Source organism: Chlamydotis macqueenii, chromosome 11 (genome assembly GCF_036417535.1).
Source record: "Chlamydotis macqueenii isolate bChlMac1 chromosome 11, bChlMac1.mat, whole genome shotgun sequence".
In the NCBI taxonomy this organism is placed as follows: domain Eukaryota; kingdom Metazoa; phylum Chordata; class Aves; order Otidiformes; family Otididae; genus Chlamydotis; species Chlamydotis macqueenii.
The window spans coordinates 12,070,134-12,083,274 of NC_141566.1; the positions used below are offsets into that span (position 1 = coordinate 12,070,134).

At 56.4% G+C, this 13,141-nt stretch overlaps 1 protein-coding gene across 1 annotated transcript; it reads left to right on the plus strand.

Annotated features, from left to right (window-relative positions):
* Positions 1 to 3,579: 3,579 nt before the first annotated feature.
* Positions 3,580 to 4,295, plus strand: LOC147599387 (thymosin beta-15A homolog). Its single transcript, XM_086756162.1, has 2 exons — positions 3,580 to 3,684; positions 4,178 to 4,295. Exons 1-2 carry the CDS (start codon positions 3,585 to 3,587, stop codon positions 4,213 to 4,215), a joined length of 138 nt encoding a protein of 45 aa, XP_086612288.1. The 5' UTR covers positions 3,580 to 3,584; the 3' UTR covers positions 4,216 to 4,295.
* The last annotated feature ends 8,846 nt before the right edge of the window (positions 4,296 to 13,141 follow it).

A 13,141-nucleotide genomic window follows, 5' to 3' on the forward strand; every position in this document is an offset into this window, starting at 1 on the left:
ACACATCTCAAATTGCTCTCACCAGCAGCTCCTTCCTGCTGCTTCTCCCTGTGCCTTTCTAGTGTACAGATAATTTCTCATCTCCTAGAGTTGGTGTTCATGTGATCTAGAGAAAGCAGCTGCTTACCTTGCTGCTGTTGGGCAATGGGAAAGTAGTAAGGGTTAACAAAGCCCTTCTCTGAACTGCAAGGAGCAGCAAAATCCACAGGAGGAATGAGCTCTGGTGTAAGACACAGCAGCCTGAATGTGCTGGCTGCCTTCCTGGGGCTCTGCTTCTGCCTGAGCTGAAGGAGAGGCTTGTGGCAGGAGGCTGGGGTTAAAAATGAGCAGGAAAAAGTAAATTGTGGCCCTGTGGAGTAGGGGGACTGGCTCACAGCTGGGCAGTGGTAGCTGAAGGAAGCTTAGGTCCTGGCTGGCTGCAATGGTACTGTGCCTGTCTCTGCTGGCAGGAAGGGTCTGTAGGCAGGAGGCTGAAAAAAACCTCTGATCAGATAGAGAAAACCTCCTGCCTCCTCCTTCCTATAGAAGAGAATAAAGTATAGAAGAAAATAAAGCATTCCTGGCAATGACTATCAGCAAGGCTGCATCTGAGCCCTGGCAGCCTTGTTCTATGGGAGATTTAAAACTCATCTAAAATGGCTGGCAGTTCTCTATTTTGAGTCAGGGCTGGTTTTGCTTTCCCCCTATGTGTTGATGTCTGAGTTCTTTTGTTATAAATTATTTAAAGCAGAAATACCAAAGTACATGAGAAGGAAGCAGGTTATGCGGTTACAGGAGGCTTTGCAAATTTGTCAGGGGAAAAAGCTCTGGCTGAGATATAAGCTCCTTTCTTGTTCTTTGTGCAAGATGGATTTCAAAAGCTCCCCAGCAGCAGCCCCACACCTTGCCTGCTGGCAGTGTGGAGGGTTGGCTTTCAAGCTTGTCTGGCTATGGTTTGTAGGAGCATGGCAGTGCCTGCATGGCTGTGGCTGGCTCAGGGAAGGGGGAGCTCCCCTTCCCAAGCCATGGCAGCTTTGTGCCCAAAGACCCTGGGGTTCGCAAAACATTGCAGCATCAAGGAGATGGCAACATGTCGCACAGGGGCCGGGGTAGGTGCAGCTGATGCTGGTGAGGGGCTGTGCATAGGGAGGATGAGGACCAGGTCCTCTTGCACTTGCTGCTTGCTGGGGACAAAAGCAGCATCCGCAAAGGAGAAGCATGTGGAGAACCGGCAGAAAAGGAGGGGGAAGGTGGGCACAGCTGGAGAGTAAACACATGGTAAAACACTAGTCTGACTATTTGCATGAAGGCAAAAAGGATTTCCTGCTTTCATTTTGAAACTAGGTGAGGTTTTTTGTTTCCTCTTGGCTGCGCAGGAAAAATGAGCCCTTTCTTAGCTTGGAGTGGGCTTTGTTGATGCAGGCTCTGCAGGGTGGGTTTGAGGGATGCTCATGGAGGCAGCCATGCAAGGGCTTGCTACTCAATGCTCTGCAGCACCCTCCAAACCTGGCCCTGTGAAGGAGCTACAGCACCAAATCAAAGCTGCTCTGGGAGCAGCCTGGCCTGGGGCTTTGCCTGCAGCCTCTTCCTCTCACTGCCAGGGAATGGAGACCGGAGGCTGTTTGCCATCCAGACTTCTCTCTGAGTAGCAATCACATCTTAGGACCTGGCCTTAGATCTTGGCCTTTGCCTTTTCAGTGTACATCAACGACTGGCATTTTTTTGAGTCCACTTGCTGTCTGGAGTGGGAAGGTGCCTGTCTCCTCAGGGCTTGCTGTAAAAGGCCAGCTCTGGCCAAGATGTGCTGTTGCATCAAGCCTGTCTCCCAGGACAGCAGTCTTGTAGCAGAAAAACACAAGGCAAATGTTTCCTCAGGCTTGCTGGGGATTTTCTCTGAAAAATCTCCAGTAAGCCTGGAGAGAAACCCAGAGGCTGGCTGGCCAGGAGGAGGTGGAGGTGGGTGTGAGAGTTGCTGCAGCACAGCTGCTACCCTGGTGTTCTACAATGGGTTCCTGCTTGCTGTGTGACACCAGGATCTCTGCAAAGGAGTTTTTGCACCTACTGCAAGGTCTCCCAGGCCCTCCACCCACTCCCCATCCTAGTGGCCAGCATGCAGGTGCCCCCTGGACCACCACTACCCTTCCTGCTCCCCAGCCTAGCTGGGAACAGTTAAGCTCCTGCACTTACACTCAGCTTTTTTCCACCCTCAAAGGTCTTTTCTCCACATGCACCCCAGCCCATCTGGTCTGTGCTCGCTAGCCCCCCAGGCTTTCTGCACCCTATTGCCTTGCTACAGCCAAGAGAGAGTTTCTGCCTGTGAATGTGGTCTGCTCCGTTCCCACCCACACTGCTGCAGTTTTAGTGACCAGATCTCCCCAGGAAGTCCTATGGCTGGAGCCAATGTGGCCATGAGTTGAGTGCTGTGGCAAAGCATCCCCCACCACTGCAAAAATACAGTGCTGTTTTTATCCCAAGGGCTTGCTTTCTTAAGTTCTGCTTCAGAGGGGTGGTGGCCAGTGGGTGGGTGCATCCCTGGGCACATGCATGAGGCACCTGCTTCTGGGGAGGATTTGGGACTGGGACAGTGGCCCTGGGGTGACCCAGTCCTGTGGGGATGCGCTGCTGCCCCTTGCAGCTGGCACCCAGGTGTGGGGAGCAGAGGTGACAGCACTGTGGGCGTGATGGTGGTGGGGTGCTGGAGGGTGAAGCTGGGTGCGTGTGCACACGTGCGTGCAAGGCACGATGTGTGACTACACAGGATGGCTGTGCGTGTGCACACGGCTGCGTGAGGCCATGCGTTTGCGAAGGGTGCATGTGCAGGGCCGAGTGCGTGCGGGCTGTCCGCGCACTGGGCGCGTGTGCGCGTCCGAGTGTGAGGGGGGTTGCGTGCCCTGGGGGTAGCTGGAGCTGTGTCCGCGGCTTCCTGTGATCTGTCACACGCCGACACCCAGACCTCGCACACACTCGCAGACCCCGTCGCGGGCCGTCCCGGGAGCCGCAGTGCTCCTGGCAAGGCGGCCGGACTACACTTCCCGGCAGGCTCGGCGGGCAGCCAATGGGCGCGCGGGTTGGGCGGTGGGCAGCCAATGGGCGCGCGGGTTGGGCGGTGGGCAGCCAATGAGCGCGCGGGCTGGGCGGCGGCCGGAGTATATAAGCCGCCGCCCCACGCCGCGCGTTCCAGTCTCACCTGGAAGCGGAGCGGCTGGAATCTACCGCAGCGGAACCGGAGCGAACAACGCAGCAGCTGGTGCGGTGCCGGCTCTCCCGCAATAGGGCTGCCGGCGGGCGCAGGCTGTGCTGGGGAGGGGGCTGCGTGCAGGACTAGTGCAAGGGGGTGCTCATCGGGCTGGGGCTGCGGGCGATCCCGGGGGGCGCGGCGGGGCCGGGGACCACTCCCCTGCTGGGTGCGGGCAGCGGGCGCCGCCCGGCCGGTGCGGGGTCGCCTGGAGCCGAGGAGCGGCGCAGCGCAGTACCCGGGGCGGCGGCGCGCCCCGCCCTGCGCTATTGTCCGCGGCGGGGACCGGGCCGCCTTTGTCTGCCGATCCCCACTCCAGGGACCTCGGCTGACCTCGGGGCGGGGGGGGGGGGGGGGTCTCGCAGGCAAAATGTGCGACAAGCCAGACCTCTCGGAGGTGGAGAAATTCGACAAGAAGAGGCTGAAGAAAACCAACACGGAGGAGAAGAACACGCTGCCCTCCAAGGAGAGTGAGTACAGTACTGGGGGGGGGGGCTAACTGGGGCCAGGGGTCCCGGTGTTTGGCTGTGCAGGAGGCACTGTTGGCCACGGCCGGTGGAGTGGATGTTTTCGAGTGCTGATCTCGCTGCCGAGGCATCCGGTGGAAAGAGACGGTTTGGGGCAGTTGGGCTCTGACTCGGAGAAAAGCACTGACAGAGACACGAGGGGTCAGGGTGCAGCTCTCAGGGGCAGCGGGCATGATCACACGGTGGGGGCTGTTGCTCTGAGCTGTTGCTCTGCACTGTCGCCTCAGGGTGTGACTTCCATGAGGAGAGCTGAAGGCAGGTGCCCAACTCACTGTCACCCATGTGTGTGTCTCGTCACCCTCTGACTGGAAGTGTTTGTCTACCCTACTTGGGCCAAACCCTAAAGCTGGGCACCAGATTGCTCTGCAACCATCTCCACTGGGTGTTAGCACAAAAAAAGTGTCAGAGACTAATGGACCTCTCTCTTTTCTTGCAGCGATTGAGCAGGAGAAGGAATGTGTGAAGTCTTCCTAGAGTGAGATGGCCTGGCAGGAAGAGCTATCAACTTGATTTTTTGCTTTTAATTAAATAATATGTTTTTCTTTTAATTTACATCATGTACATGTATAGAAAACAGCTGCATCACCTAACCCACTGTCCCACCTTGCTGGCCACTTCAGCTGGTGGGGGGAACAAAGTGTGGCCCTCTCAGTCCATCAACAGCCTGACCCTACCCCATCTCTGCTGCTCAGCTGACTCCTGTTGCCAGTGCTGATCTTGCTGTAATGCAGTGGGGAGATGAGCAAGGGCTACAGAGGCTCGTGGGGACGGACCCCTTCTGCCTGGGAGAGTGGGGATCCTGCCTGGTCTGGCCTGGCACATGGCCTGGGTCTGTCTTGCATACTTTTCACTGACGGTGTTCTGTAGCCTCACTCACAGTTTTTTGTCTTCCTTGGTGGGGGAAATGAGAAGTTTATTGTAAAATAAAAAAGTAATGACCTATCTATGGCTTGTGGCTTCTTCCCTGGCAAAGGTTTGGGGTGCAGCCTGGCTTTCCTGCATGCCTGAAGGCTGAACCTCCTGCTTCAAAGAGGTTGATGTCCCATGCTTAAAACAGCACTTGTGGAGCTGGCCTGGCCCCTCACCTGCATGCATGTAGGTGCTTGTGCTGGCAATGTGGCTGCTGGCCCAGGTCCCGCTGGCACTGCGGCTGGGCCGTCCACCTGGCTCTCAGAGCAGAGCGCTTCCCTCACTGCCTGACACAGGCCCTTCTCTCCACTTTGAGCCAACCTCTGCCCCAGGCCTTGACTGAAGGAGGTTTTAGCAGCCTGGTAAGGATGGATTAATGCAGAAGACGCCTTGGATACCCATTAGGCTGATCCCAGCCCTGCCTTGCAGGAGTGCAGATCCCTGTATCCTGCAGTTGGTCTCCAGCACAGTGTGGGCAAGGGGGAGCAGGGGTCTAATGTTGCCTCCAGGTCTATGCTGAGGCTTCCTGGGTGCTGCCAGTTTCCTCACCTCCACTCGGTTTGCAAGGTCACTGATTGGGCTGCTTATGGAGGAGGTGGAGGCAGGCTTGCTAGCTAACAGTTTTGGCTAGTGAGCCTGGTCAGCCGGAGACAAACATGGGGCTGTTGTGCCTGCCTGGACATGGTGCTTATCTGCCTAGCACCTTCACCCACGCTGTCTGCCAAGGGCTGCAAATAATGCTTGTGTGGTTGCAACTGCCTTCACCTCTTAAAAAGTGCAATCAAAAGAGCTGAAGGTAAGAGGTTGGTGTTGGTGTGCTGTCAGGGCAGTGTGCAGGGTTTTCCATGGGGTGAGGGTGGTGGGGAGCAATGCTGAGGCCCAGCTAGGGCTGCTGCTACACTAGGCTGAGCACTGGGAAGCTCAGCATATGCCACTCATCCCCCCAGCAGTGCTCATCCCTTCTCAGGATTGTTTTTTCTCACCAGGCAGGGACAGGCTCAACCCTGTGCTGGGGAGGGGGCGGAGGGCCTCTTTGGACCCTTCTGTGAAAGCAGAAGCTAGAAAAGCTCATGTCAGCAAGAGCTGGGCTCAGGAGCAGCAGGCAGGTCTCGCAGACCACCAGATGTTAAGCACCTTCTCACTGCTTCAGCATTTCCCCCTCCTGCAGGGAGGCTTTGCAATCCTTTGGCTGCTTGATGCACCCAGGCTGGAAGTTGGGTCAAATGTAGAGGTAAAGTCAGCCTGAACCCTTTCCATGTCCCTGAAAGCCAGAGCATGAGCTGAAGTAAGGTGGAGATTTTGGGATGGAAACACAAAGTGATAGAGCAGATCCCCTCTCCTCAGTGGACTTTTGGGGATAGGGAGGTCTTGGTGACTGCTCACAGCACCCTGGCTGCTCTTGACACCGCCCCAGTGCCTCTCCCTCCTGGATGCTCTTAGTCATGCCGCAATAGGCCACCCTGTGGGCATGGAAAACCACTGGTTGACTTATCTCTCCCTGAGTCACTTGGACCTCTGCAAGGTCATGGCAGGAGTGTCCCATCCCCAGCACCACTGTGTTCACAAAAACTTCCTCCTGGCTCTGTGTTGCACACATGGGCAGCAGAGCTGCTGGTGCCAGGAGCTGGTGATGCTCCAGCATTCGCCCTGAGCCTGTGGAACTGGCCATGGAATCACCTTGCTGCATTCCAGAGAGCTGCGGGGTCAGGGCAGCGGTGCTGATGCACCTGGGCTTGAGTTGCTTTTTCACTGTGGCCACCCCAGGGACACAGCGATGCAGGTTTACATGTGGCGTTAAGTGCTGGCACAGCCGGGTCTATGCCCTGAGGAAGCTGCTCCAGTGGCTGGCAGCCCCAGCCTGACCCCGGGGACACCAGATGGAGCAGTGAGCAGCTCCCCAGCCCCAGTAAAGCCATCTCAGTGGGCTGTATGGCCGATGTGGCTGTGTCCTCCCAAAACGAGGGCAGCTCAGGCACTTTTCCCGTCCACGTCCCTGCCAGAATAGCACACAGGGAAGTACGGAATGCATTGCCCAAACCCTATCCTCAAGTCTGGGGATAAAGAGAAAGCTGTTTTGCAACCCAGTGCCTAAAATGTCACCATTGCCAGCAGAGGATTAGCCAATAAGGGCAGAACCATTACAGAAAAGCCCTTTATATCAACAGTTTCCCTCTCTCCTTGCCCTGGACCTTCCCTTTTCCACCCTGGCACACGTGGGCACATGGCTGCCAGCAGTGTGGGAGGCCAGGACACCCGCCAGGCTCGTGTCCCCTAGAAAAGCAGTGGCTTCAGCAGCATGGGCTGCCCCAGCTGCCACCCATGCTCGGAGGATACCATCCGAGGAGCTGCACCTTTCTGGCAGGGCCCAATGCCACCTTCCCTCCTCCTGCACCAGGTAAGTTATATATGTCAGCTCCTCCTGGCAATACCCATGCCTCACCTCAGCTGGGGCCCATGCCATTGCTCCCAGGACAGTTTCCTCCCATCGTTCAATCCGGTGGTGAGCTGTGGCTGGTGCTGCAGAGGAGGGAGGAGGAATTTGGGCAAACACCTGGTGATCAGCAGCACAGGGTGAATTCAGATCAGGGCTTGCAGCTGGGATGGGTGCCTGCCCCCTCCACTGCTTCATCCTCTCTGACTCAGCCAGGAGAGGATTTGGCCCCATACAGACTTGTGTGGAGGATCATAATCCCATCTCTTGCAGGAGTCACCCTGTGCATGGCCCTCCACTGGGCACTCTGGAGTCCCTCTCTTTTCCTGGTCATGCACCAGCCCTGCCAGGATGCAGCATCCTCTGCACATCTCGCAGCACTATGTTGGTTTGCAGTGTGGATCGCCCAGTGCAAGGGAAGCTTTTTGCTGGGGATTTCCCTTGGTCACTCTCCATCTGACACTCCCCAGAGCTGCGTCAGAAAGTGGTGAGAGCTGAGAGGTTGCGGTGGCCAGGGCCCTGGGGTAACTCCCAGGTTTGGACGGCAGGAAATCACCAGCCCCAGCCCACACTGCAGTTGGCCCAAGCAAACACCTCCTTGGAAGCTGTGGGTTTAGCACCAAAGCAAACAGGATGAGGTGAAGCCAAGCTGCATGGCTGGGTAGATGCTGCAGCTCCTCCACCCACCACTCCCCTTATTCCTGGGGACAAGGTGGCATTGCCTCTGCGTTGCTTGGGCCAGCCTTTCCTTGCCAGGTCTCCACTGCCAAGGGGGACACACTGCCAAGTGTAGAGCCCAAACCCCATGTTGCTAGTAGTGGAGAGTGGAAGCAAGGGGGCAGCAAGCACAAGCTGCTGAGAGTTGTTGGGGAGGATACATGTGTGCATGCATGGGGGTAGTTAAGTGTTTGTCTGTAAAAGGGGAAAGCAGAAGAAACTGAACAGTAACAGGGAAATGCAAGTGTTGTGCGAGCTGGCGAACATGGTCCCTTGGGTGTGTAGCTGACAGGAGGCCAGCACGGGGTGGGAGAGTGTGTGCAATGTGGCCCGGTAGGTCAGACTGTCCCTCTGGGGATACTCAGTGACACCGGGAGGATTAACAGACAAGCTGTCTTCATCCTGCAGCAGGATCAGAACTGTGCTGCAAAGCCCTGGTGGCCATGGGGCAGGAAAGCCACCATCCCCAACCAGTGGCTGCCAAGGCCCCAGCACAGCAAGCCAGGCGCTTCTGCACACCTGCACTGATAAACTCACATCCGGCTGCGCAGTGGCAAGCAGAGCCAGCCTGCCACACTCAGCACACCCGGATGCCTTCCCCAGCCATGGAGAAGTTATTGCTGCTCTCAAAATAATGCCTGGGAGGTCAGGTTTACCAGCAGGAGCTTACTCATCCCCTGCCAGCCTGATGAATGATGAACCAGTAGCACTCAGAGCTTTCTGGCCTCTCCTCCAGAGCCCCGGCAAGGACCCGGCTCCTGCCAGCACCCAGGTCTAAATAAAGCTGCGGAGTCACGCACTGAGCCACCCCACACCTCACTGTGCTGCCTGCATTTGCTCAAGCGGTTACCGGCGCAGGGCACAGGTGGGTGCAGCTTTGCCGCGTGCCTTCACCCGGCAGCATGCATGTTGCTGGCAGCTGGGGGTGTCAAGCCCTTCGGTGGCTCACAGCCCGCTCCCAAGAGCAGCTAGAATTAATTGTTCATTTCTGCCCCCCTTCCCCTAGTTGCATTCTGCAGATTCCCGCAGGCCCGTGGGGCTGTGCCGGGAGCTGCCAGAGCACGTGCTGTCATGGGGGACGTGGCTCCAGTGTCGTGCGGCAGCACCCGCATTTGTGCTCAAGTCAGGCAGGTGGAGAGGAACGCTTTATTTTAGGAAGCAGCTGCCTCACACAGGAGACATTGTTTATCATCTTTCTTCCCCCTGGTGCTTTATTAGAAAGGATTATGGCATGAAAAGCCATTTTGTTCCACTGCTCCCAATGCATAGCCCCCACTCTGTGACTTATTCCTCTCTGCAGGCAGCAGCTAGAGTACAGCACCTCAGGGAGCTGAGGGGAGACACTGTGGGGGCTCAAACCCATAGCAGGGATGGCAGCAGGGATGCTTCCAGTGCCTACGCTGCAGCATGGCTGGCTGGGGTTTGCCAGGGGTGCGTGAGACCACTATCAACTGCACTAGCACTCACACAATGTGAGGAAATCTCAAGGGGCTGAAAAAACAAAAGAAAGTATTTCTGTGGTGGGTGTCATCTGTGAGGCCACGGCGCCTCACTTTGTCCGGATAAGGCAGAGTGGGTGTCCTCTCCCCAGGGACACTGCTGTCTGCAAGGCCGGATGCCCCACTGCCCATGCTGGCAGCACCATGTGGTGTCGAAGCTCCAGACCTGCCTGGCTGAGCCTGTGTGGGAATGTCCCACTGCCTAGGGGGAACCGGGGCCAGACCGAGTGCAGAGAGTGCAGTGCAGGGTATGAGCTGGACACAGAGGGTGTGATGCAGGGCACAAGCCAGTGGACAGCATGAGAATACAGCCTTTCACCGCTTCCCCCAAAATCACCTGCGGGCAGGGCGGAGGCACCTCTGAAGCAGCAGCAGGAGCGGCTTTCCTCCAACCCTCTGCCCAGGCACTTTACTTGCCACGAGGCAGCTGGGATACCATGTGCCCCTCTGTCCCTCTCCTCTGTCCCTGCTGCCACAAAGCCTGCTCTGCTGCCATGTGCCTTTGCTGCATGTCCCCAAGCAGAGCCGCCTGCAGCAGGGGCCGAGCTCCCCCCTGCAAACCTGTGAGCTGGCGCCTGCTAGCCACCTACATGGCTTTCCAGGAACCAGCACAGGAGCGATGGGCAGCAGGTAAGCATGTTGCAACAGATGCGTTGTGCTGTCTTCCAAAACCCCAAACTGCCTGTGCACCTACACCAGGGTAGAAGTATGGCTGGTTCTTCCTCCTGTTGTGCTCTGCCACCCTGTCACCCAACACATCCCTGATAACCAGCGAGAGGTCTCTGGGAACGAGCTGGGGATGGGTGAGGAGGCGAGACCAAAGGCTGCAGCTGTGGCGCCACAGCTTGGCTTCTGCCAGCCCCAGGGCTGCACTGGAGCTGGGACAAGCCCTTGCTTGTGGTGTGTCTCAGAGAGGTGGCTCAGCAGCCCAGCACATTCCTCTCCCATGCCACTCCCAGCTCAGCAGAGAGGGACCTCGTGGCTGCAGCTTTCACAGGGAAGGCTCCAACGGCACCTCCAGCATCCCAGTGTCATGGCGGGGAGGAGGTGGTGAGGAGGCAGCACCCATCCCTGCTGCCAAGGTCCCAGTTCCCCTGCAGTGTCATCAGCCACTCTATCTATCTCCAGCTGATTGGTCATCAGCTATGTGGTCTTGCTATTGTGGATGACAGTGTTCAGGGATGCTGCTACATGTCTGAGCTACTGCTGCCTGTGTGGTGGCTGGTGAGTGTTGAGTTTGAAAGGCCTCAGCCCACTTGAGAAAAAGCTGCACAGGACACTTCTTCAGGGCAGCTTGAGCTGTGTAGGGTAGAGCAGGATGCGTGCAGGGTCCTTCCCCAGCTTTACTCTGGCTATGTTGGGCCTCGGAGGGGCAGAAACGAGTGCCAGGGTGCCTGGCAGACACTGCTTAGAGCCATGGTCTTGGGGGAAAGTGAGGGTGGCAGGGCTGTTCGGTGGGAGGAAAATGTACTGGAGGGTGTTTCAGAGCAGATGACACAGGCTGGAGCTGCTGCCTGGTACAGGCCTTGGAGAAGCAGCTGCAGAGCTGGGCACCAGGGATGCAACAAAGGAAGAGGTCCAAGCCCCAGCTGCAGTGCAGGATGTGTGATGAGTTCATTAGGGCACAAGCTGGCAGCACTTAGCATGGCCATGGGCTGGCAGTGGGGACAAGGCTGTATCAAAGCTCCTTACCTTGGCACTTCTTCCCCATGTTTGCTGTAACATCCAGAGCTGGGAGTGAGAGCCAGGTGGCGGGCACATGTGTTGCAGCCTCGCTGGGTAAGAATGCAGCCAAGCCCAGGGGAGTGAAACCGTTCATGCTCCAGGAGCCCAGTACCCTGCAGAGTCCCTGCCCTGCTGCCCTGGTGCTGCCCCCACTGCCCTGGCACTCCTCACCCAGCACACGGCTCCTGGGTATCATCCCCATCTCCAGACAAATCCCCCTTCAGCAACCAGGGGTTGCCCAAGGTTCTGTCCTGCTTGCAGCGCTGGGGCAATGCCAGCTCTCAGCAGGCTTCCCGCAAGCACGAGGTGATGCCCAGATAAGGCCGTTCCTCCTTCACCCTTGAGCCCAGGGCTCAGATTCCCATGCACTGTGGGAAGCACCAGGTCAACCCACCACAGTCCATTTTGGCACCCAATGTGGTGCACAAGGCAACGGCAGTTTTGTGTTAAGCATGCTACAGCTATAGTAGTTATTAAGTAGCAAGCTTCTGTGGGGGTCACGGAGTTTGTTGGCTGCACTGCTTATTTTGCTGAGCTTGGGAACATGCTAGTACAAACAATGGCTATGTGCCTTGCCCTGGCATTGATGGCCTTGCTGTGCTGGGGGAGCTGTCTTGTGGAGAGGATGAGGGAATACATCTCCCTGTTCCTACCCAGGACTGATGTGGGTGGTTTTATTATGCAGGCTCCCGAGGTCCCTGCTCACCCTAACGTGAGCTGTTTAGTACTACCAATTAACACTGTTGGCATATTATGGGGTTTGTGGAATCTGGTGTCATCCTGGTGTAAGAGAAGACAACTTTTGGGTGGGGGTATACAAGTGTGCCCTGAGGCAGCCAGTCTCTGGACTGCAGAGTGTATGGAAGGATTTGCACAAGTGCCCAGGGCGGTTATCGCCTCCCATAGGCTGGAACTTTACACCTGAACAGGCAAGCGACCCCGGCAAACTGACGCACCACCTGAGAGAAGGGTGCCTTGCCTACTCCAATGAAAATCAGCAGCTTCTAGCACTGTACTGGGGCTTGGCCTGTGCCTACCAAGCCACAGTTCAGTCCTCAAAGGACTTGGGGTTAGGGCAGGACCCAAACCCAAACCACCTCTGGGAATACCTTGAGTGAGACTGGAGTGCAAACTACATCTGAGGAAATAATAGTAGAGATAGGAACCCAAACTACATCTGAGGAAATGATGGTAGAGATAGGAACCCAAACTACATCTGAGGACACCATGGGTGAGATAGGGACCCAAACAACAACAACTACAGTAATTGTCCCAGTAGTGAAAAAGAAACAGTGGGCAAGGAGGTCGACGGGTCCATATCATTGATTAGTAAGGGAGGAGGAAGAAGAAGGGTTTGATCAAGAAGCTGGTCCTTTAGCAAAGAAATTGGAGGAAGGAGAGAGGGAATTCAGACAAAAAGCAGAAACTACTTGGCCTCTGACCTCATCAGAACTTTGAGACATGGGGAAAGATTACAACCACCAGCCAGGTGAGCAAATTTTTGCCTGGCTGCTCCAATGAAGGGATAATGGGCCAACAGTCAGCAACTGGAAGGCAGGGAAGCCCAAGAGCTGGAATCCCTTGCTAGGAACCAAGGAATTGAGAGAGGAATTGGAAAAGAGGCAGCAATTTGCAGTCTCTGGAGACGGCACCTCTCAAGTATGAGGGCAAGAGGTCCATTCAAGGAAGATCTTGTGAACTACTCAGGGAAGTGGACTACTGCAGGTGAAGGCACCTAGTACCTGAGAGAATTAGCGGTGCTGGAAGTCATCTACAGTGATCTAGACAATGACAAGGTCTCCAAAGATCCAGAGGATGTCCTGTGCACACAGGCCATGTGGAGGAAGGTGATTCAAAGTGCCCCAGTGTCATACTATAACAGCTTGGCAAGGATGTATTGCCCGGATATGCATATGCCAACTGTGAAGACAGTGTCTTCTTGGCTCCAAAGCTTTGAAGAAAATCTCTGTCCCTCCTCATCCCTACAGGCCAGCACCTTGGCTGTGAGGGGGCGCCCGAAGAAGTCAGTTCCTTTCTGCCCCGGTTAGAGGGAAAGGGAGCCCCAGACACATGCTGCATGGTGCACTCTAGTGCTTCCTGCGTGACCGAGGGAGGAAAA

Excerpts from the sequence above, each read along its gene's own strand:
- LOC147599387 (XM_086756162.1), top strand. The coding sequence starts at position 3,585 with ATGTGCGACAAGCCAGACCTCTCGGAGGTGGAGAAATTCGACAAGAAG. Across the intron at positions 3,685-4,177 it reads CACGCTGCCCTCCAAGGAGA|CGATTGAGCAGGAGAAGGAA; the intron begins GTGAGTACAGTA and ends CTTTTCTTGCAG.